Consider the following 22,812-nt stretch of genomic DNA (forward strand, 5'->3'; position numbering starts at 1 on the left):
TCAAAACAATACCGGAGAAAAGTAGAGTGCAAACAAAATCAGTTATCAGTTCTAACGTTATCCCAATAATGAATTTATATGAAAACATTAGATTTAAAGCGAAATAATGCCAATAGCAAGATAAAATACCTGTTTAGCAAGTATACAATTAACTGTCGCTCTTATTCCCGCGTAAATAACCTTTGCTATATATGTAACTGCTAAACTACATAACTGCGGTTAAGACTGGGAAGCTATTGTGTAAAACGGATCTTTCACAAGCAATAGTAAATTACACCGGTTGCAAAATTTGATGACGTTCTTCGAGAACGCACTACCTCACAAGGCACAGTTTATTCATTTAACTATACGAAATTGCAGTAAAACATTATTGAAAGCGATTCTCACTTAGACATTTTGTTAAAGGTGGGTTTTATAGTCAAGACAATGTAGTTGTAAATATTATTTAGCGTTTTTCTTAAAGAGTCAATATCGAATTAATTTGGGTTTGGAAAATTGATTCAATATCTTTATCTTTTTTACTTTGTAGTCACAACCACCTTCAGCTTAAATTTATGATTCATAATGAATGTTTGTCTTTTTTATACCTACTACCTCAGACATAATTTCTTAACGCCTTTTTTTTTTCAAAATCGGAATCGATCACATGTGTTTTAGAGAGTTCTCAAAATAACAAAGTAAAAAAACCTACGCTATTGTGCAAATTTACTCGTTCAAACGTATTCCGAAATTGATCGCAGTCGCAACCATATGTTCATACAATAACAGTTGTAAACGCATGATAACTGAGTTTCAACAATAATATATTTCGTTTCGATACTCGAAATGCGCAATGGAGCATTTGAAATTATAGTTTTCCGCATTTGCTCTATGTTCCCTTGACAACGGTTGTCAGGAACGCTACGAGACGATACGCGTCGTATATCGCAGTTCAAACGGTTAAATCTTAAACATTTCCGTGTTCTTCTACCACCACAATACTTACTATAACAACTTGTTCTCATTGTGTTTATTAAAAAGTTCTGCCACATGCGTTGTGACAAAGAGCATAGGGTTGTTGTGGACAGTTTCAACGTCATATTAGGGTTACAATAGTCTTGTCCGACCATCGTTTTGAAAGACGTCAACATCCTCCCAAAGAAACCAACAAACAAAAAACTCAAAGTAACTAATTATTACCAAATGCTTCAGTATGTTATCCATCCTATTTAGTTTTTCCCGCTTCGACTATAACAATATTATTCAAGCAGTTATGACTACTTCATAACTTGAAAAAGGTTTCTTAGCTTCTGGCTGTATACACTAGAGCTCGAGCTTTAAATCACTGAATGCTTATTCATTACTTACCAAACGTGGCATAGATACTCCTGTGGTACTTCATTTATGGCGCAAATATTTTCCATTTCCAAATGCTTTGCAATTTGCTCTTGGTTATTTTCCAAAATGTAACACGAAAGTGACACGAAAGCTGGATTAAAGCTCTTTTTTAATCTTTTGCACGTCGAAGGATAGGTTCTAAATGGTGTGACGCGTAGTTGATTTTGCATATCTAATTGGGCAATAACGTCATGTCAATGACGTAATTTTCAAACAATAGCGAACCAATCAACGTTGCAGAGTTTTTCTAATGGAATAAAAAGTCTTGTCCAATAAAAAACTACACTGGATCTGATTTAAAAATAACAGTACAAGGCTTTCCAGGCAATTTTCCTTTATTTGCACAAGAAAGTAAACCATTGAAACAATTAATCATCAATCAATTTTCCGCGATCTGAGATATTATAACTAAGAACAATGAGGATTGAAACAATCTGCTTTTCACCCAGGATTATAACAATTATGTGCTGGTCGAATTCAAATACCTTGTGACAATTCTTTTACATTCAACATACATGGGGATGTAGTGCTTTGTATCTACAGATGTCAAACTATTTTCTGTGATGCCCCGTAGTTCTGTCAAGCAAGCAGATGGCAGATCAACTTCAATGGTCGGGATTCTAATGTTATTGTCTCTGTTTTCAGAGATAACTTCCTCCGTTTCAGGTACATTTGTTCCGTAATGTTCCTCGTCTATGCTGTCTGGCTCAAAAAATTCGTTTACATTCCTATAATTGGAGCCAAACAGTCGCAACATTCCTTGAATGTACAACTGATTTGGGGTTCGGCCTTGTTCAGTGGAAAGTTTGTGATTATTCCACGCCCCTTTAAATTTGTTTAGTGCAGAATTTATCTTTGGGAGGTATACAAAATGCAAACAGAATAAATCTGTTTCACTTGTTGGATCTAACAAATTATTTTCTTCCATAAAAAAGAAAAGTTTACGGTAATACTCCGACACTATCCTTCTCATGTCTCTCCACAGTCGTTCTATTCGCTGGTTGTGAACGGAGCTTCCCAGAATCATGCTCCCCCTTCCCTCTCCATGCTTTTCTATCATCATCCTCAAGACTTGAACATTTTCCGTTCCTTTGTCTGCTCTTACTCTTGATGGCCAACAATACTCTTCTGTTGCTTTAAGAAAAAGCGCTCCAACAGTCGTTGCCTTGTTGTTATTAGAGCATTCCATGTACACAACTACCCGCGAGTACCCATCAATAGCTGCATGTACTACAAGACGCCACCTGTATTAAAAAATAAAATGACGATATTCTGCATTTTTGTTAATTTTTAATCTCGTATTTTTTTCGGTACGGTAGTGTACTGTACATACCTTATTAGTTTGTGGTTGCCATCTATATGCCACAGACTATTGGGACCTATTTCCCAAGAATGAAAAAAAATTGGAATACTATTCAGTATTCTAAAACCATTACATGACGTATAAATAGGGCAAAATAATTAATTTTTGGAATGACTTGATTCTTCATGAAATGGTAGGTAATTGATGTAACACTGTGACAAAGCAACAACCAGAACATCGTAAGTACTTCACTGAAAAAGACTGAGCTCTTTTTACCTGGTACACTGTACGTCACACGTGGGATTTGTTCATTCCACCTAATGATGGCGCCTATGGGGTCCAATATCCTTAGAACTTCTGCTATATCATCTCTTGATGACCTTAAACCTCTACTTCTTAGTTGCCCTTCTATCATTCGTATTCCTATACCGGGTGCTGTTTCTTGGAGTTCCATTGTAAACCCTTTCAATTCTGGTTTGGTAATTTTTCGTCCGTTGTCAGATCTTGTTTCCATATTGAACTTTACACGCCTTCTCCAAATGGTTGCTAGGGAAACGCCTTATAAGGAAATAAAATGCAGGTTTTAATCACAGTTCACAGTTCACAGAGCCATGTGCATAGAAGGTCCCGCGCTTCGCAATACCTCAACCCCAACAGGCTATATTTCTAAATTATTTCGATCAGCTGAGGTTACTTGGAGTAATGGTTATATACCTTATACCTCGGTGGATATGAGATTGATCAACTCGAGACGAAGCCGTTGTGTGAATATGAAAGAAAAAAACCGCCAGTGAACAAAAGAAACTGACACAATGATGATATAATTAATTAAGGTTTACCTAAAGATTTTGCTATGTCTGTCCATCTGAGTCCATAATAACGCATCGCTTCCAGCTACTCTTTACTTATCAAATAGGCAGGCCTTCCAACTACACCGCTTTCTCGTGTTGGGGCTCGATACGATTGCTCTTCCATCAAGAATGTAGCAACGCTGGTAAGCCGATGTACCATAACTCCAACCTTTTCTTCTAGGCCGGACAGATTGTCAATAAGAGTAGTCAAAAGTTGATCCGAACATGCCTGTTGCGTCACTAAAAACCACTGTATCTTCTTTAGATGCAAAACTGCTGCATCGAGGCCGATGCTGTACCGCGATAACTGCTCTGGTTGTACGTTAGGATTTCCTATGTCTGTTGCGGCCTGTAAATATCGTCGATGCACTTCGCGTACAAAAGCTTCGATAGTTGTTACATCGTAGCAGGAACCTATGATAGTAATAAATCAGTCAGTTCCAATTTTAGCATTATCCTATGACAAAAATTTTGTTAAAACAAATTTTGTTACCTTTGTTTGATATCAAGGTCATGTAAAACAAAAAGAAGGCGGAAGGTAGATAAATGTTTTTCATTGCGGCCTGAAGGGGAGAATGTCCCGATCACCACTAGGAACCTTGGGCTACTAGAAGTGAGACGGGCATTTGGAGTGGATGGCCTCGAAGTGTTAATACCGTTGCGGCCTGAAGGGGAGAGTGTCCCGATCTCCACTAGGACCTCTATAAAAATAGCCTTTGTTTCTTATCCAATTTGTTTCTTGCTTACCAATGATACTACCCGCCCACTTTCTTTTTAGGTATTCTTCAACGGCACATTTCCCCACACTAGTACTGGCGAGGATTCGACTCTCGTCGATGAAGGTACTTAATTGATTCTTTCTTTGTACTATGAGTTCTTTAGAAAGCACATCAATAACTAGAAAAAATACTGATGCGAAAGGAAGCAACGTGAGAAGTTGCGAGTGGATTTTGCTATTCATCTTGTGTACGTGTGGTTTTATTTGTTTGTTTGTTGATGTTGTTGTTTTGGTTTGTTTGTTTGTTTGTTTTGTTTGTTTGGTTTTTTTTTTGGAGGGTAAAATCCCTTTTTCGAATTTTATGTAAAATGTTTTTGTTTTAAGGACCCGAATTTCTTTGTTCATAGGAATACACGGAAAAGAAAGGGAGCAGCAAGAGAAACAAGGGCAGAATGGGCAAGAGAAACAAGGGCAGAATGGGCAAGAGCAAGGGCAGAATGGGCAAGAGAAACAAGGGCAGAATGGGCAAGAGCAAGAACAGCATGGGCAAGAGCAAGAACAGCATGGGCAAGTGCAAGAACAGCATGGGCAAGAGCAAGAGCAGCATGGGGAAGAACAAAGGCAGAATGGGCAAGAGCAAGGGCAGCATGGGGAAGAACAAAGGCAGAATGGGCAAGAGCAAGAGCAGCATGGGGAAGAACAAAGGCAGAACGAGAAAGAGCAATTAAAGAGGGAAAAAAGAAAGAGAAGAAGAATGCGCGCTAAGGAGAACAAGAAGCAAAAGCATAGTTAAGGGTGCTTTTTATTACTATAAAAAGCTTTTATTTATAAACTATAGCTTAAATATGTTATTTTCGCATGTGAAAATTTCGGTTTTTCGAAAAGGAGAAATATAGGTATTTTATGGATGATTCAATCATATGATATGATATAAGTCATATGAAATGATAAGAGTATTAATTTCACCGAGAAAAAAAAATGGTCGGCGCTCGTTGACTGATTTTCATTTATTCCTTCATTCATATTGTTTTTAATGTTGCTGTTAATAACTTGCAGTGTACTTTATACAAGCTTTCATATTTTGAATGAGTTTTTGAACTCTTGGAGTATATGGCCGCTGCATAGTTTTAAATTTCATTAAAAGAAAGAAGAACGAATGAGATTTTTGTATTTAATGCAAGAAAGATTTCCACCATACCTTTGTTTTATTAATAAGTGGAAATGTGGGAAACTTATTACAAAATAAATTTGCTAAGCAATTGTTAAATCGACCCTCTGTTTATTACTGGCTCAACGTTATTTTTAGATAAGAAATGGAGAAAGTGAACTCAGTACCCTTATCCTTAAGTTGGACAAGGTAGTAGGACATGTTTAACGAATCGAAGTGTCTTTTCTACGGTCGGTCCTCCTATTGAAGAATGGCGTCGGCAAATAATCCAAACTAAAGTGCATGGAGCGCAGCGAAAAAAAGATATTAAAAATGTGCGGCAAAAGTTTGAAATAACGGTTTCAAGCGCGCGCTTGAAAATCCCTTTCATTTCCTTTCCATAAAAAATCCCTTTCATTTCCTTTCCACAAAAAATCCCTTTCAATTATACTTTATGCAACAAAAAATCCCTCAAACACTTAATACGCAACAAAAAATCCCTCAAACACTTAATACGCAACAAAAAATCCCTCAAACACTTAATACGCATCAAAAAATCCCTCAAACACTTAATACGCAACAAAAAATCCCTCAAACACTTAATACGCATCAAAAAATCCCTCAAATACTTAATACGCAACAAAAAATCCCTCAAACACTTAATACGCAACAAAAAATCCCTCAAACACTTAATACGCAACAAAAAAATCCCTCAAACACTTAATACGCATCAAAAAATCCCTCAAATACTTAATACGCAACAAAAAATCCCTCAAACACTTAATACGCAACAAAAAATCCCTCAAACACTTAATACGCAACAAAAAATCCCTCAAATACTTAATACGCAACAAAAAATCCCTCAAATACTTAATACGCATCAAAAAATCCCTTTCATTTCCTTTCCACAAAAAAATCCCTTCATTTACTTTACATAACACAATCTCTTTCATTTACTTTACATAAAATTACTGAATGTGTGAAACTGAAATGCAATTCGATATCCGACATCGTTATTATTAAATGTCAGACCCCGAGAATTAGTGTCAGACCACGAGAATGGAATACCGGACTTGGATAATAAAGTCAGACCACGAGAATGGAATACCGGACTTGGATAATAAAGTCAGACCACGAGAATGGAATACCGGACTTGGATAATAAAGTTCAGACCCCGAGAATGGAAAACCGGATATGGATAATAAAGTTCAGACCACGCGAACGGAATACCCGATATCGATAATAGAGTCAGACCTCGATAATGCAATACCCGACATCGATAATTGAATAACCGATATCGATAATAGCCCGGATGAATTTTGAACGGTTTCGTACGCCATACACGTGAGTCTTCTCTTCATCCACATGAAAGTTTCGTAATCATGGAAGCAGTTCTGCAAAACACTTCTTTAACACTCCGAGAACTGCACCACGAAATAGGTAGGGCAACAGGAAGCAATCATCACCTTTCAACAGTCTTCAGGAACTTGACAAGGTTCGGAGTAACGCGAAAATTGGTGAGTTTAATGCGAGAATAAGAGTGTAGTCATTCCTAATAGTTGTTCCATGTACCGAATATCATTCATTGCTATAGAGCTAATGCTTTATAATTCGTTATATTGCATGCATACAGCTGAGAAAAGTTACTCTTCAAAGAAGTGACTGGCTACGTGCTAGATACAGAGCAGAAATAATTTTTTACACCCCAGAAATGCTGATTTTCATTGACGAATCTGGATTTGTAAGTCAGTATAAATACTAATGTAAACAATTTATTTTCATTTTTTACCGAAAGATGTTCTTGGTTATGAATATTAAAAATTATATTTACTAGGATACAAGACTACAGAGAAGATACGGTTATTCGTTCAGAGGTTTGCGAGCAGTTGTAAGAAGATATTTTGTACGCACCCCCCGACTTTCTGCTTTGGCTGCTATTGGAGTGGATGGACTACGTGCACCCAAAGTGTATCGCAACAGCGTTAAGGCCGACAAATTCATCAAATTTCTTGAACGTGACATTGTACCATTGCTGCAGCCATATAATGGTATCAATCCGAACTCGAGAGTAGTGATGGGTAAGAAATACTTCATTTCCCAATGAGTGAACTATGAATTATGATTCCCACTTATTACCATGGAGTCTGATAATCAGTATACCTTTATTATCCTTTATTTATGTAGTATTTAGCACTCGAATACAATTAAGTTGTCCCAACTTTTTATTTAACAATAACTTTTTTCTTTCAGACAATGCGTGTATTCACCATGTCCAAAGAGTACGACAACTTATTCAACAAACAGGTGCAAGATTAATATTTTTACCTCCTTATAGTCCGAACTACAATCCAATTGAAGAGGCATTTAGCAAAGTACATGGTTGGATACGGAAGCATGACATCCTTTGGACTTCAGCAGATAAACAACAACAAGCACGAATTTTGCATCATGCCTTCTACCAGTTAACGGCCGAAGATTGCTTTGGATATTTTTGCCATTGTACATATATTTAGAAAACGAATCCGGCAATGTAAAATTTTTACAAATCCTTGAGAGTTTGAAGAATGATGCTCTTTTGATCCTCGTATTCCCTTCTCGATAAGACATCACTGTCAGAAAGATTCTTCAGTTCTTTTAATTGCTCCAGTAATTTTTCTCTTTTTGGTCATACTGTAAAAAAAATATTTTATGAGCAAGGAAAAGTAATATCGCGTTAATTCAATAAAATGTATACTTACATTGTTGGAACTGTCATTCCTCATGGTTGCTATGCATGCGCCCATGGAGGCAGCAATCGTCTCGGCTAACCGGTCTTGTTGACTTAGTTTCTTTTTTGTTTGATTATTAAAGTAAGGAAGAGTTTGTGGTTGTTCTAACGATCTGTTATTACCCAACGCCTGAAAACAAAGAAAACGTTGGGCATATTAGACCTTTTGCATATAAGACACGTGTCCGTTGTACCAAGACGTTCCACTTATCAAGCACATTGATAAGATAATGAGGGTTCTAAAAGCATCATTATCACCCTATGAATACATGCCATTATTGATGAGCAGTCTTACTATACAAATTAACGGTTCTTTTATTTGAGTGAGGTGGGAGGGAATATTCTTCTTTTGTTTTGTTTTCAATGGACGAATGAATGGAGGAAGAATAGTGATGAGTTGGCGACTGATTGATTGGATTCGTTTTTATTCCTTGTCACAACGAAAGTTTCAATAATGTTAATTCATTAGAAATCTTCGTCTTCTGTTTCGTATAGTTAGGCGTCGAATTCGCACGCGAGCAGCAGCATTACGACGTTGTAAGTTCAGTATCGGTATTCTCGTCCTTATCACGATTTCTTCAAATGTTTCTATAGTTTCCCCGGTTAGATACCAAGATTCAGCATTCGTGGCGAGTTTATAAGGACACTGTAATAATCTCTACCACCGTTCATTTCGGGACCAAAGACACCCAAACAATCCAGGACGTCAAGTGGATATTCATCACGGCCAAAACCTGAACGACTAGCATTGCTTTGAAACACTGAAGCCATGCTAAAAATTTCAAAGGAAAAAACTGGGTATTGTTTATAATTCAGAATTTGGTATAATGTCGGAACAATCACTGGAATTTGACCAAAGAAAAAAAGGAAACGGTGGTGGCATATCTTTGATAAATAAATAACAATGGTGACTGTGCTCACTCAAACTTTCCAGTACAAGAAGGACACCAAAAAGTCGAAGATTGATAGCGTCCTGGACATGCTTCCAGGCATGATGGACAGCGTCAAATCAGCCGCGACGCCCATAAGAAAGCTGTCGCCAAGTGACAAAATCTTTCAGATTTTGAATAAGGTATCAGTAGACCTTAGCTTACTAGTTTCTATTTCCTCTCGGTAAAATTTTGGAATATTATTCATTTGGTAGCTTAAACTCCTGGTCATCTACATACTTAGGCTGATTTCACGACTAGTCTTTTTATTGAAACCACTGGTCTATTGATAAAGGTCTACTAATACCTTTATATATGTTTCATTTGTTTTTTCGTTTTTCTATTTTTAAGATTTCTTTTCGAACGATATTTTATAGATACAGTTGGCGTATAAAAGACACTTAGTCGAGTATAGTTTAAATGAAACTGCACCATAAAGGAAGCTGAAATCGTGCATGTATTGCGTAAGAAAAATTAAAAGCAAAAGAAATTTTGATATTTTGTTACGAAGACATCAATGTTTAAAACAAAGATCTAGTAGAGTATTTCCATCATATCCGTAAAACTTTTCGTAAGGATTTTCACAAATTAGCTCGTGCTAGATAAAATGTAAATAACAATATAAATACCATAAGATTTTTTATAGTATTGACGACCATTAGCATTCCATTCAACACAAATTAATGGTAAAAAAAAGAGACAAATTAACAACAATGAAGTGGAAGCACTTACAAATACACAAAACTTTCTTTATAACAGGCATCCGACATTTTTGTTTTGCTTTGCCCCTGGACACCCCACAAGGCATTGCAATTAAAGGTGATCGCCTTATCACAAAAATGCAGGTTGTAAATGGTATTTTGGTATCATCTCACATTCATCTTCATATTCATATCTCTCTCGCGATGAATAAACCTTTCCCCAATTCGCTTGAAATGGAGGCGGTCCTTGATTCTTTTCTTTATCAAGACCAGCCTCGAACTTGAAACCATTTTGTGTTCGGGAAAGACCTATTGAATGCTAATCGACTCCATAACTGCAAAAACAGTCTTTTATAAGTGCCCCTTAACACAATGGCCGCAGTATCGTCGAAGTAGTCCATTGTTTTTAATGATTGTTTCTGATAAATGAAACACGAAATACAAATCATATTTTTCAGCGTGGGTAACTGACACAAAAATATGGCAGAAAAGGAACATTAGAGCCGACATGAAAACAGCTAGTAAGAGGAAAATACTCATTTCCACGTGCCTGAATAACAATCCCCGGGTATAAGTGAGACATTTCGGGACACGGGACACATGTCTTATATGCAAAAGGTCTATTTAGACACACCGACACACATTTACACACACTTACACACTCTTACACTAACTTACACATACATTCACACTCACTTACACACCCTTATACACACTTGCACACAATTACAAACACATTTACACACACTTACACACACTTACACACACTTACCCACACTTACACACACATACACACAAAATTATACTCACTTACACACACTTAAACACTCTTACACACACTTACACACACATACACACATGATAAAAGGAAATTTAGCGCACTAAATGACGGATAAAAATTCCCTTTTCTTGCAAGAGATATATTCTTAGTAGATATCTAAAGTCGATTTTTGTTATCAACTCACCAATAAGAGAAAAAATTTAATATTTTTTGAGCTACGCTGTGAAGACCTACGAAGTGGTAAGTCTTGTTTTGCCGAGTTCATGACATCAAAACAACGACTTCTTGTCGAAACATTTCAAGTATTTTTTAACTTCATTCATGAAAAATGCATTTTTCTAGTAAGAAATATACTTTTAATAGATACCTTAAGTAGATTTTTCCTATTCATTCGTCAGAAAGAGGAAAAATATGGTATGTTTTTAGGTCATGTAGCCTGCGAAGCAAGACTAAAACTTTCGTAGGTCTTCACATCGTAGCGCCAAGAATACAATATTTCTTTCTTCTTGCCGAGTCAATAGCAAAACTATACTTTACATACTTACAAAGAATATAATTCTTGCAAGAAAAAGGGGATTTTAGTGTTTTTTACAGCGCTAACTTACCTTTTATCACCAAAAAAACATCCCGAATCGCCGTCTTTGTTTACATTCTCGCATAGCTACAATCCTGTAGAATGCCAGCCACAATGGCCGATTTGATCACGTGACCTCGTAGGGCAAGTCGCCTATTGGCATTTGCACTTGGCTGAAAAACTACCATCTGTTGGATTATGACTGAACGCCTCTAAGTAAAAATCCGTGCTAGAACGCAACGATAATTAGCTCCACAGGATTTTAGGCGAACAACGTGCCAAGGCGGACAATACCCAGGAAAGGTACTAAAATATATCAAATTTTTAAAATTTCTGGAGTAGCTTTGTTGTTACGATCTTCTGAGGTTACGTTTTGTTTTTCACTAAACAAAAACATATTCCTCCTTGAGAACACTTGGCATTTCTGGGTCTACCTTCGTCCTCTCGGGCGTCGTAGACTATGCCCGCCGGATCTCCTTGTTCTCTTGGACGAGAACTTCTTTACCTTTTTATCACTACGTCAGTTCCCAACATACACTCATGTCATTCAGGGTTAGGGTTAAAAGGGGGCAATACTATAACCGTGCTGAAAATGAAAGCAAATGATCGGAATTCGGATGTTGCACACTGATAACACTATTTAACACAAAACATTGGAGTCATTGGGCAATGTTTTACAGCATTCCCCTTTTTAACCCTAACCCTAATCCTAACTCTTGTTCAGGAATAAAGACGTTTTTGCATTACGTGTAAGAGTGTGTACGTGTGTGTGCAAGTGTGTGCAAGTGTGTGTAAGTGTGTGTAAGTGTGTGTAAGGGTGTGTAAGGGTGTGTAAGGGTGTGTAAGGGTGTGTAAGTGTGTGTAAGTGTGTGTAAGTGTGTGTAAGTGTGTGTAAGTGTGTGTAAGTGTGTGTAAGTGTGTGTAAGTGTGTGTAAGTGTGTGTAAGTGTGTGTAAGTGTGTGTAAGTGTGTGTAAGTGTGTGTAAGTGTGTGTAAGTGTGTGTAAGTGTGTGTAAGTGTGTGTAAGTGTGTGTAAGTGTGTGTAAGTGTGTGTAAGTGTGTGTAAGTGTGTGTAAGTGTGTGTAAGTGAGTGTGAATGTATGTGTAAGTTAGTGTAAGAGTGTGTACGTGTGTGTAAGTGCGTGTGTATGTGTGTGTAAGTGTGTGTGAAAACCCAACCCCTCCAACCATCAATTTAATAACCAAGTATTCCGGAGAGTGAAACAAAGTGTACAATCAACAAATATAAAAAATATACATAAATATTTGTTAGAATTATTATTGCTACAGTTTTATGTTGCTACTATATTATTATCATGATTAATTTTGTTTTTTAATGGTTATGATTATCGTTATAATTATTATTATTTTTGTTTGTTTTGTACACAGTAAATATATCACTCATCCCATGGGCTGCGATAAAATCTTCAGTAGAAATCTATCTAAATCTATCTAAATCTAAATGAATAAAGTAATTCAAAAAAAGTCTTTATTCCTGAACAAGAGTTAGGGTTAGGGTTAAAAGGGGGAATGATGTAAAACATTGCCCAATGACTCCAATGTTATGTGTCAAATAGCGTTATCGGTGTGCAACATCCGAATTCCGATCATTTGCTTTCATTTTCAGCACGGTTATAGTATTGCCCCCTTTAAACCCTAACCCTGAATGACATGAGTGTATGTTGGGAATTGACGTAGTGATAAAAAGGTAAAGAAGTTCTCGTCCAAGAGAACAAGAGATCCTGCGGGCCTGGTTCACGACGCCCGAGAGGACGAAGGTAGGCCCAGAAATGCCAAGTGTTCTCAGGGAGGACTATGTTTTTGTTGATTGAAAAACAAAACTTAACCTCAGAAGATCGTAACAACAAAGCTACTGTACAGGCCCGCAAATGATCCCAGGACCACAAATGATCACGGGACCGCAAATGATCCCCGAATAGGACCGCAAATGATCCCGGACCGCAAATGATCCCGGACCGCAAATGATCCCGGACCGCAAATGATCCCGGACCGCAAATGATCCCGGACCGCAAATGATCCCGGACCGCAAATGATCCCGGACCGCAAATGATCCCGGACCGCAAATGATCCCGGACCGCAAATGATCCCGGACCGCAAATGATCCCGGACCGCAAATGATCCCGATACTGGATCGCAAATGATCGGGCAATAATATACGAAATGGTTTGGAGTGGGGGAATCCTCAACATGGATAATTATTGTAACAAACGTTGCGTTTCAAAATATAATACGATTTACAGTTCTTTTGTTCTTTAAAAAACGGGAAGATAATAATAATGAAATATGGGTTGTATGTAAGCTGTATCACAACTTTCCAGATGTATATATGTGAATATATTTCGAAGCGATAAATTATTATGTATCTGTATACATTTAACATGTTTAAAATCTCTTCAATTCTATGATAAAAAATCTCATTGCTTAGGCTTCCTTTGTTGACATGCTTGCAGTGCTACGAACTGTCAGTGTCAACATGGTAACGCACTCTCTAGTAACATCGATAACCACAGGCAACCCACGAATAGAGATCGGTTTACAGCTTATTTTAACATGAAACCGACACATTAAACCCATGGAAAGCAGAGCAAAGTGAATTATCCATTAACCCGCTTAGATCAACGAGGTTCATAAAGCCGGGCTCCCTGCGATTGCACCTGAAAGAACACGTTTCAAATTGTTGTTGTTTTGACACTTGATCACCGACACTTGACTTGTTAATTGCTAATAAGTTTTTGAATGATTTTTCTTGAAACATACGTTCAATTTACAATCGAAACATGTTTCATTTTTCAAGTTTTAACGAGAGAATTTTAACCAATGTTTTATAGATCAAATGTTAACAACGATATATACAGTTCGATTTTGACTTAAGACATATACTGTATCCGTATACACATTTGCTCTTTTTTTATTTCTGTTATAATCAGAATTAAAAATGAAGTTCATATCATTCTAAATACGATTTGAGTCTAGTTGAAAATACATAAGTAAAAGTATTTATAGGATTCCCCCGCTCCAAACCATTCCGTATATTATTGCGCGGTCATTTGCGATCCAGTATCGGGATAATTTGTGGTCTGGGATCATTTGCGGTCCCGGGATCATTTGCAGTCCTGGGATCATTTGCGGGCCTGTACACTACTCCAGAAATTTTAAAAATTTGATATATTTTAGTACCTTTGTGGGTATTGTCCGCCTTGGCACGTTGTTCGCCTAAAATCCTGTGGAGCTAATTATCGTTGCGTTCTAGCACGGAATTTTACTTAGAGGCGTTCAGTCATAATCCAACAGATGGTAGTTTTTCAGCCAAGTGCAAATGCCAATAGGCGACTTGCCCTACGAGGTCACGTGATCAAATCGGCCATTGTGGCTGGCATTCTACAGGATTGTAGCTATGCGAGAATGTAAACAAAGACGGCGATTCGGGATGTTTTTTTGGTGATAAAAGGTAAGTTAGCGCTGTAAAAAACACTAAAATCCCCTTTTTCTTGCAAGAATTATATTCTTTGTAAGTATGTAAAGTATAGTTTTGCTATTGACTCGGCAAGAAGAAAGAAATATTGTATTCTTGGCGCTACGATGTGAAGACCTACGAAGTTTTAGTCTTGTTTCGCCGGCTACATGACCTAAAAACATACCATATTTTTCCTCTTTCTGACGAATGAATAGGAAAAATCTACTTAAGGTATCTATTAAAAGTATATTTCTTAAAAGAAAAATGCATTTTTCATGAATGAAGTTAAAAAATACTTGAAATGTTTCGAAGAGAAGTCGTTGTTTTGATGTCATGAACTCGGCAAAACAAGACTTACCACTTCGTAGGTCTTCACAGCGTAGCTCAAAAAATATTAAATTTTTTCTCTTATTGGTGAGTTGATAACAAAAATCGACTTTAGATATCTACTAAGAATATATCTCTTGCAAGAAAAGGGGATTTTTATCCGTTATTTAGTGCGCCAACTTTCCTTTTATCAACAAAAAACTACCAGAAAATGGCCGTCTTTTTTAACTTCTCGCATAGCAAAAATCCTGTAGAATGCCAGCCACAATGGCCAATTTGATCACGTGATCTTTTAGTGCAAGTCGCGTATTGTCTGAATCTGTGGTTCCGACCGTAGTGAGCAGAATTACTATTGCAACAACACTTCATCAGTAGGCTGAAACTAACCTGCCTCACGACGGTCTCACATTTCTCATTAGAGTATGTACGTCTGTGTATAATTTTGAGTATATGTGTGTGTAAGTGTCTGTAAGTGTCTGTAAGTGTCGATAAGTGTGTTCAATTTTGTGTGTAAGTGTGTGTAAAAGTGTGTAATTGTGTGTAAGTGTGTGTAAAAGTGAGTGAGTGAGTGTGAATGTATGTGTAAGTGTGTGTAAGTGTGTAAGTGTGTAAGTGTGTAAGTGTGTGTAAGTGTGTGAAAGTGAGTGTAAGTGAGTGTGTATGTGTGTGTAAGTTTGTGTAAGGGTGTGTAAGTTTGTGTAAGTGTGTGTAAAAATGTGTATGTGTGTAAGTGTGTGTAAGCGTGTGTAAGTGTGTGTAAGTGTGTGTAAGTGTGTGTAAGTGTGTGTAAGTGTGTGTAAGTGTGTGTAAGTGTGTGTAAGTGTGTGTAAGTGTGTGTAAGTGTGTGTAAGTGTGTGTAAGTGTGTGTAAGTGTGTGTAAGTGTGTGTAAGTGTGTGTAAGTGTGTGTAAGTGTGTGTAAGTGTGTGTAAGTGTGTGTAAGTGTGTGTAAGTGTGTGTAAGTGTGTGTAAGTGTGTGTAAGTGTGTGTAAGTGTGTGTAAGTGTGTGTAAGTGTGTGTAAGTGTGTGTAAGTGTGTGTAAGTGTGTGTAAGTGTGTGTAAGTGTGTGTAAGTGTGTGTAAGTGTGTGTAAGTGTGTGTAAGTGTGTGTAAGTGTGTATAAGTGTGTGTAAGTGTGTGTAAGTGTGTGTAAGTGTAAGTGTGTGTAAGTGTATGTAATTTTGTGTATGTGTGTGTATGTTTGTGTAAGTGTGTGTAAGTGAGTGTAAGTGTGTGTAGTGTATGTAAATGTGTGTAGTGTGTAAGTGTGTGTAAGTGTGTATAAGTGTAAGTAGGTGTGGTTAAGTTCGTGTGTATGTGTTTGTATGTGTGTGTAAATGTCTGTAAGTTTGTGTAAGTGTAATTAGGTGTGTGTAAGTGCGTGAGTATGTGTGTGCAATTATGTAAGTGTGTGTAAGTGTGTGTAAGTGTAAGTAAATTTAATGATCGGAAAGTCTAGTTTTGCTATTAACTCGGCAAGAAAAAAATTTTGTATTTTTGGCGCTACGATGTGAAGACCTACGACACCCTATTCACACGATCTAAATGACTAATAACCAGCTAAACTAAATTTAGATCGATGGGTCGAAGTCGTCTTAATAATATGATCATCTAAGTCATCTGAGCAACTAATTACATATTCATATACAAATCGACCAATCAAATCTTTTCACTGGTGAATCTTAGTATACTAAGGACGCCATACTAATTTAACAAAACAGATCACACAGTAATGTATGAAGATTTAAACTTAAAATGCGTCGATTAAAACCCGTTTCATTGAAAGTGAAGAATGTTGGGCGCGATGGAAAAAAGACAACAGTATTTATTCCACTGAGAGTTGATCCTGGAAAGCCGGAGTCTCAAAAGGAAAATCGAAATCAAGAAAGCAGCGAGAGTACAGCAGAACAAAGTCGACGATTTTTATAACCAGCATTTCTGATAACTGGGATAAAGTACGAGAGAATTTATTAAGTTCTTATATAAAAGAACAGCAACTAACACAAAATGTGCGGTGCGTAACAGTGCGTGGATGCTATCGCTACGACACGATGTGAATATACTGTGGCCTTCACCAGTTCTTTTGTGCGAGATGTGCAAAATCACTACATTACAACAGAAACAAATTTCATGTACTTGAGCAATGGAAGGCATGTCCTTAAATTAAATTTGTGTTAGATTCCATTGAGGAGTTCATTTAGTTAGTTGAACGATATTTTAATTAGCTACTTTCTTTTTTTGTTCTTGAAAGGAGGGAGTATTTGTTCCGCTATATCCGGATGAATCAGTTGTTGGCTATATGGCCATACCTGCGATACAATGACGACTAAGCTGTTTAGACTCTTGGATGCCTCAGGTAATTTATAAAATACATTTATTTATTATTGAGACACCTATTAATTTCTGTAAATACTATACATTTCAGGAAATCATCACCTAAAGTATGTTGAAGTTTATGACTGTGAGCCACAAGCAGTAACACTGTTGAAATGTCAGTTTTAATTTGGCCAGGATCACCAGCCAATCCCACTACAGGATTTAGCTTCAAACTTAATGGAACTTGCTGTGAAGGTCTTCATTGTCAAGTGTCCCTATTAAACTTCTCAGAAGTCATTTCAGAACTGAATCCTCAACTGCAACCAACACATGTAGGTTTTATATGGTACTACCCTTATTTGTGTCAATTAAGTATTTTATAAAATCTTGGGTCAATAATTAATCGCTATTTGCTGAGAACCTGTGAAAATCCTGTGAAAAACCTGTGAAAACATAGGTAACATCAAAATGACCTGTGAAAAAACCTGTGAATTTTACACGGCCGATTTCATGTTGATTCTTGGAAAAATCTTAATTTTTGAAACCTGTGAAAAACCTGTGAACATTTTAAACCCATGTGGGAAAAACCTGTGAATTTTATTTTCCGTGGAGAAACCTGTGAAAAACCTGTGAATTTGGGCATGTGTCGCGCTTCCGATGAAGATCTTTTACGAAAACGCCAGTGTCAACCACAAGCAAGTCTTGTTCCAATTTGTATTTTAATAAGCAAGCTATGGTGAAAACTAAGAACCAAAAATAGTACATTTATAAGACAAAAGATTAAGAAAAATGTTACAAATGATAAGGGCGAGTATTAAAAGAAAAACTTACGTCTAGTGGCGTCGTAAACCTAAGAAAAGCTGTTGTAGAAGATGTGCTTTGATCGGTAACTGTATTTAACTTACGTGAGTGAATTGCTTAACAACTACCATGTGGTCGGTATCAAGTTCCGGCCTGATACTCAACACCGGAAATGGTTTGGGCATGATAAGCGAACACAACAGCATGATAAAAACTCATTGAAACAGAAACCTGTGAATTTGGGCATGATAAAAACTCATTGAAACAGAAACCTGTGAAAAACCTGTGAATTTGGGCATGATAAAAACTCATTGAAACAGAAACCTGTGAAAAACCTGTGAATTTGGGCATGATAAAAAACTCATTGAAACAGAAACCTGTGAAAAACCTGTGAATTTCAGCATGATAAAAACTCATTGAAACAGAAACCTGTGAAAAACCTGTGAATTTCGGATGATAAAAACTCATTGAAACAGAAACCTGTGAAAAATCTGCGCCAGCGAGCCCGTTGTGCCCGCGGACATTTGTGCCTGTCATGCGCGCGCGCCCGCGCCAGTGACGCCTGTTCATTACTGTTGTTATTGGTCGGCCATCTTGCGACTACGTTTCATTATTAAAGCTTGTTCATTCGTTTACGTCGTTCGTCGTGTTTACTGGCGTGGTGGCAGCGATTAAAGGACCCACGAACAACAGTATAAATACAACGATCAATAGCAGAAGTCTCGTAACGAGCCAACCTGTACGGTGGTTGGAAAACGAACAGCAAGAAACGTACACAAGAGCTTACGAAACACATTCACACGGCCTCATCAACAATCACCCAAACCATCGACTCCAAAAATGACTTCAACAAGAGCACCAAAACAATGGACACTGACTAAAAACGAGACAATCACTTCCTTCGAAGCATGGAGACAAAACCTACAGTATACATTATCTCTCGACGTAAATTTCGCATCCTTCCTTGGTGATACCGTGACGTGGCTAAAGAAATCTCGAGGCCCTCTAAGAGGCTTTACTGATGACGGTGAAGCAGTCCCTGTCGCTAGACGTCGAACAGCACAGCAAAAGTGTACCCATCTGGAGTTGATGCTTGGCCAAATCGCTAATTATTGCCCAGTTATCTCTAGAAATTCAATTGTCAAGAACTCAACATCTATCAACTCCATCTGGCAAATGATTCGCATGCATTATGGGTTCCAGTCCACCGGAGCACACTTTATCGACTTTAATAACATTAAACTGGAACATGACGAACGCCCAGAAGACCTCTTTCAACGACTGATGTCCTTCGTCGAAGACAATCTCCTCATCGCTAATGGCAATATCACCCACCATGGCGAGATTATAACCGCCGACGAGGAATCAACACCCAGTCTTGAAAATATGATCGTTCTCACCTGGCTTAGACTAATCCACCCGGACTTACCAAACCTCGTAAAACAACGATATGGCACGGAACTTCGCTCCAGAACCCTCGCATCGATAAAACCAGAAATCTCCCAAGCGTTGGACTCACTGCTTGACGAACTACGCACAGCCGCTGATTCCAAGATACTACGCGCTACAGCGTCAAAATTTAGATTCCCTGCCTCACGTGAACCAAACAAATTGCCAAACAGTCGCCGCCCAACGACTTCCAGACGCCCCAGGTCATGCCCACTATGCAAAGAAGCAGGCCGCGCAGATCAACAGCATTTCCTAAGTAAGTGCCCTTACTTACCTCCTGAGGACAGACTCTTCCTCGCCAAGACTCGCTCGACAACCAACTATGAAGAGGAAGTAGAAGAAGACGACGATAACCTAGATCTGTACGCACCTGATCAAGTTGACAGTGAAGCGTCAGCCCTTCCGTCCGCACGTTCCATCTCCCGAAGGGTCAGCACCAGAAGGTCACCCCTACTCAACGCCTTCTATCGACAACACCCAGTGAGGCTGACCCTCGACACCGGCGCCGAAACCAGCATGATTAAAGCGTCCGTTGCCCAGACACTTGGTCTTACCGTCGAAAAGTCTTCCCAACAAGCATTGCAAGCCGATGGTACGACACCGCTGACCGTTATTGGCGAAGTACACGTCCTGCTCTCTCGTTCCAACAAGAAACTCGCGCTCGACGCCCTCGTAGTAGAGGACATAGATGTTGACATACTCGCTGGAATACCCTTCCTCATCGCGAACGACATCTCAGTTCGCCCAGCCACTCAACAGATAACTATACAAGGCTCCGAAACCATCTTGTACCACACCGATGAAAAACACAGCACTCAGGCTCACACCATACGCCACGCCACGTCGTATGTGTTACGTTCATCGTCGCCCACCACCGTTATCTGGCCTGGAGATTACCTAGAAGTTGACGTCCCCCCCGAGCTGGGAACTGACAACACTATCGCCATTGAACCCCGTAGTGATACGTCCCAACTCAAACGCCCTCCACCCAGCGAAAACCCATGGCCCCAACCACGAGTCATAGATACAGTCGGAGGTAAAGTGCGAATTACCAACACGTCCGACGAACCATACACCGTCCGACGCCACGACCACATCTGCTGGGCCCGCCCAACCGTCCCAGCGACTCCTCCCGAAGCGGCTCCACCCTCAACACTCCCCGTTACAGAAGTAAAGCCTACCCCGCCGTCCTCAGGCAGCGTAAGTCTAGATCCAGACAAGCTACTTACAAGTTCCATGCGTGACCAATTCCAGAAGGTCCTACAGAAATACGACAACGTCTTCAAACCGGACATTCCAGGGTACGACGGAGCAGCGGGCCATATAGAAGCCCGCGTAAACATGGGACCGGTACAGCCGCCCCAACGTAAAGGGCGCCTTCCTCAATACTCTCGAAACCAACTAATAGAGCTGCAAGAGAAGTTTGACGAACTGGAAAGAGACCAAGTCTTCCAAAAACCCGAAGATATCGACGTGGCAGTAGAATACCTGAACCCCTCCTTCCTCATAAAGAAACCCTCTGGCGGTCATCGCCTCGTCACTGCCTTTGCAGACGTGGGACGTTACAGCAAACCCCAACCATCACTCATGCCAGACGTTGACTCCACACTACGCACCATTGCACCATGGAAGTTCCTGATAAAGTCTGATCTCAGCCGCGCCTTCTACCAAATACCCCTTGCTAAAGAATCCAGGAAGTACTGCGGCGTAGCCACACCATTTCGTGGCGTACGCGTTTACTGCCGCTCCGCAATGGGAATGCCCGGCTCAGAAACAGCACTCGAAGAGATGATGTGTCGAGTACTTGGTGACTTCATCCAAGAAGGCTGCGTGGCAAAGATAGCAGACGACTTGTACTGCGGAGGAGCAAGCCCCGAAGACCTTCTACCTATCTGGGCACGGGTCCTGGAACAGCTTGACAGGTGCAACCTTAGACTCTCACCAACTAAAACGGTCATCTGTCCAAAGTCCACCACCATATTAGGATGGGTGTGGTCCCAAGGCAAACTATCTGCAAGCCCTCATCGCGTCGCGGTTCTTGCATCTTGTCCTCCTCCAACTACCGTCAAAGGCATGCGCTCTTTTATCGGGTCCTACAAAGTCCTTAGCCGCGTCCTACCAGAGTGTTCCTCCCTAATCGACCCCCTCGAAGGCGCAATCTCGGGTCTCCAGTCACAAGACAAACTTACGTTGAACGAAAGTCTTCTCCACAAGTTTAAAGCTGCTCAGCAGGCCCTCACGTCAACCAAAGCCATCGCTCTACCACGTCCATCCGACTCCTTATGGATCGTAACAGACGGCTCCGTAACCAAACGTGGCCTCGGAGCAACACTATATGTGTCCCGTGAGAACAACCTCTATCTTGCCGGATTTTTCAGCGCAAAACTCCGCAAACACCAAGTCAACTGGCTGCCCTGTGAAATTGAAGCACTGAGTATCGCCGCGGCCGTCAAGCACTTCAGCCCGTTTATAATACAGTCTGAACACCGTACTTGCGTACTCACTGACAGCAAACCATGCGTCCAAGCCATCAATAAACTCTGTCGCGGCGAATTTTCCGCAAGCCCTCGGGTAACATCATTCCTAACTACCGTTAGCCGATATCAAGTCACGTTGCAGCATTTGGCCGGTACGGCTAACCTCCCTTCAGGCTTTACGAGCCGCAACGCTCCAGAGTGCCAAGAACCAACATGCCAGGTGTGCAGTTTCATCAAAGAAACAGAAGACTCTGTCGTCCGTGACGTGTCCGTTCAAGACATCATCGACAACACCAAGTCACTTCCATTCACCACGAGATCAGCCTGGCGAGAAATCCAAAACGGATGTCCCGACCTCCGCAGAGTCCATGCCCATCTGAAACAAGGAACTAGACCCTCGAAGAAACTGACTAACATAAAAGACATCAAACGCTATCTAAACGTAACGTCCATCTCCAAAGACGGCATTCTAGTAGTCAAACGCAACCAACCTTTCACCCCCTCATCTGAGGCAATAGTAGTACCACGGTCCGTACTTGATGGTCTTCTCACAGCTCTCCACGTTCGTCTAAACCATCCATCTCGCAACCAGCTTCAGATGGTTGTACTACGCCACTTCTTTGCGTTAGACATGAACAGTGCCCTAACCAGGGTATCCTCGTCATGCCACCCATGTGCCTCCTTACGGAAGTTTCCAAGTTCTCTCGTAAGCCAATCATCTGAAGAACCACCCGACGTCGTCGGCATATCCTTCGCTGCTGACGTTATCAAACGACAACGACAAGCAATCTTACTACTCAGAGAGTGTTCGACATCCTACACC

General features: G+C 39.6%; 1 protein-coding gene across 1 annotated transcript; it reads left to right on the plus strand.

The window, feature by feature from the left end:
• Positions 1-4,314: 4,314 nt before the first annotated feature.
• On the plus strand, positions 4,315-5,148 carry LOC148906735 (uncharacterized). Its single transcript, XM_089038484.1, has 2 exons — positions 4,315-4,373; positions 4,634-5,148. The coding sequence occupies exons 1-2, from the start codon at positions 4,368-4,370 to the stop codon at positions 5,012-5,014; spliced, it is 387 nt and encodes a 128-aa protein (XP_088894610.1). The 5' UTR covers positions 4,315-4,367; the 3' UTR covers positions 5,015-5,148.
• Positions 5,149-22,812: the final 17,664 nt, after the last annotated feature.

The sequence above is a fragment of the Actinia tenebrosa genome, unplaced genomic scaffold (assembly GCF_029948245.1).
Source record: "Actinia tenebrosa isolate PJP-AT-01 unplaced genomic scaffold, QUT_ActTen_1.0 PGA_scaffold5__44_contigs__length_20552954, whole genome shotgun sequence".
NCBI classification, from domain to species: domain Eukaryota; kingdom Metazoa; phylum Cnidaria; class Anthozoa; order Actiniaria; family Actiniidae; genus Actinia; species Actinia tenebrosa.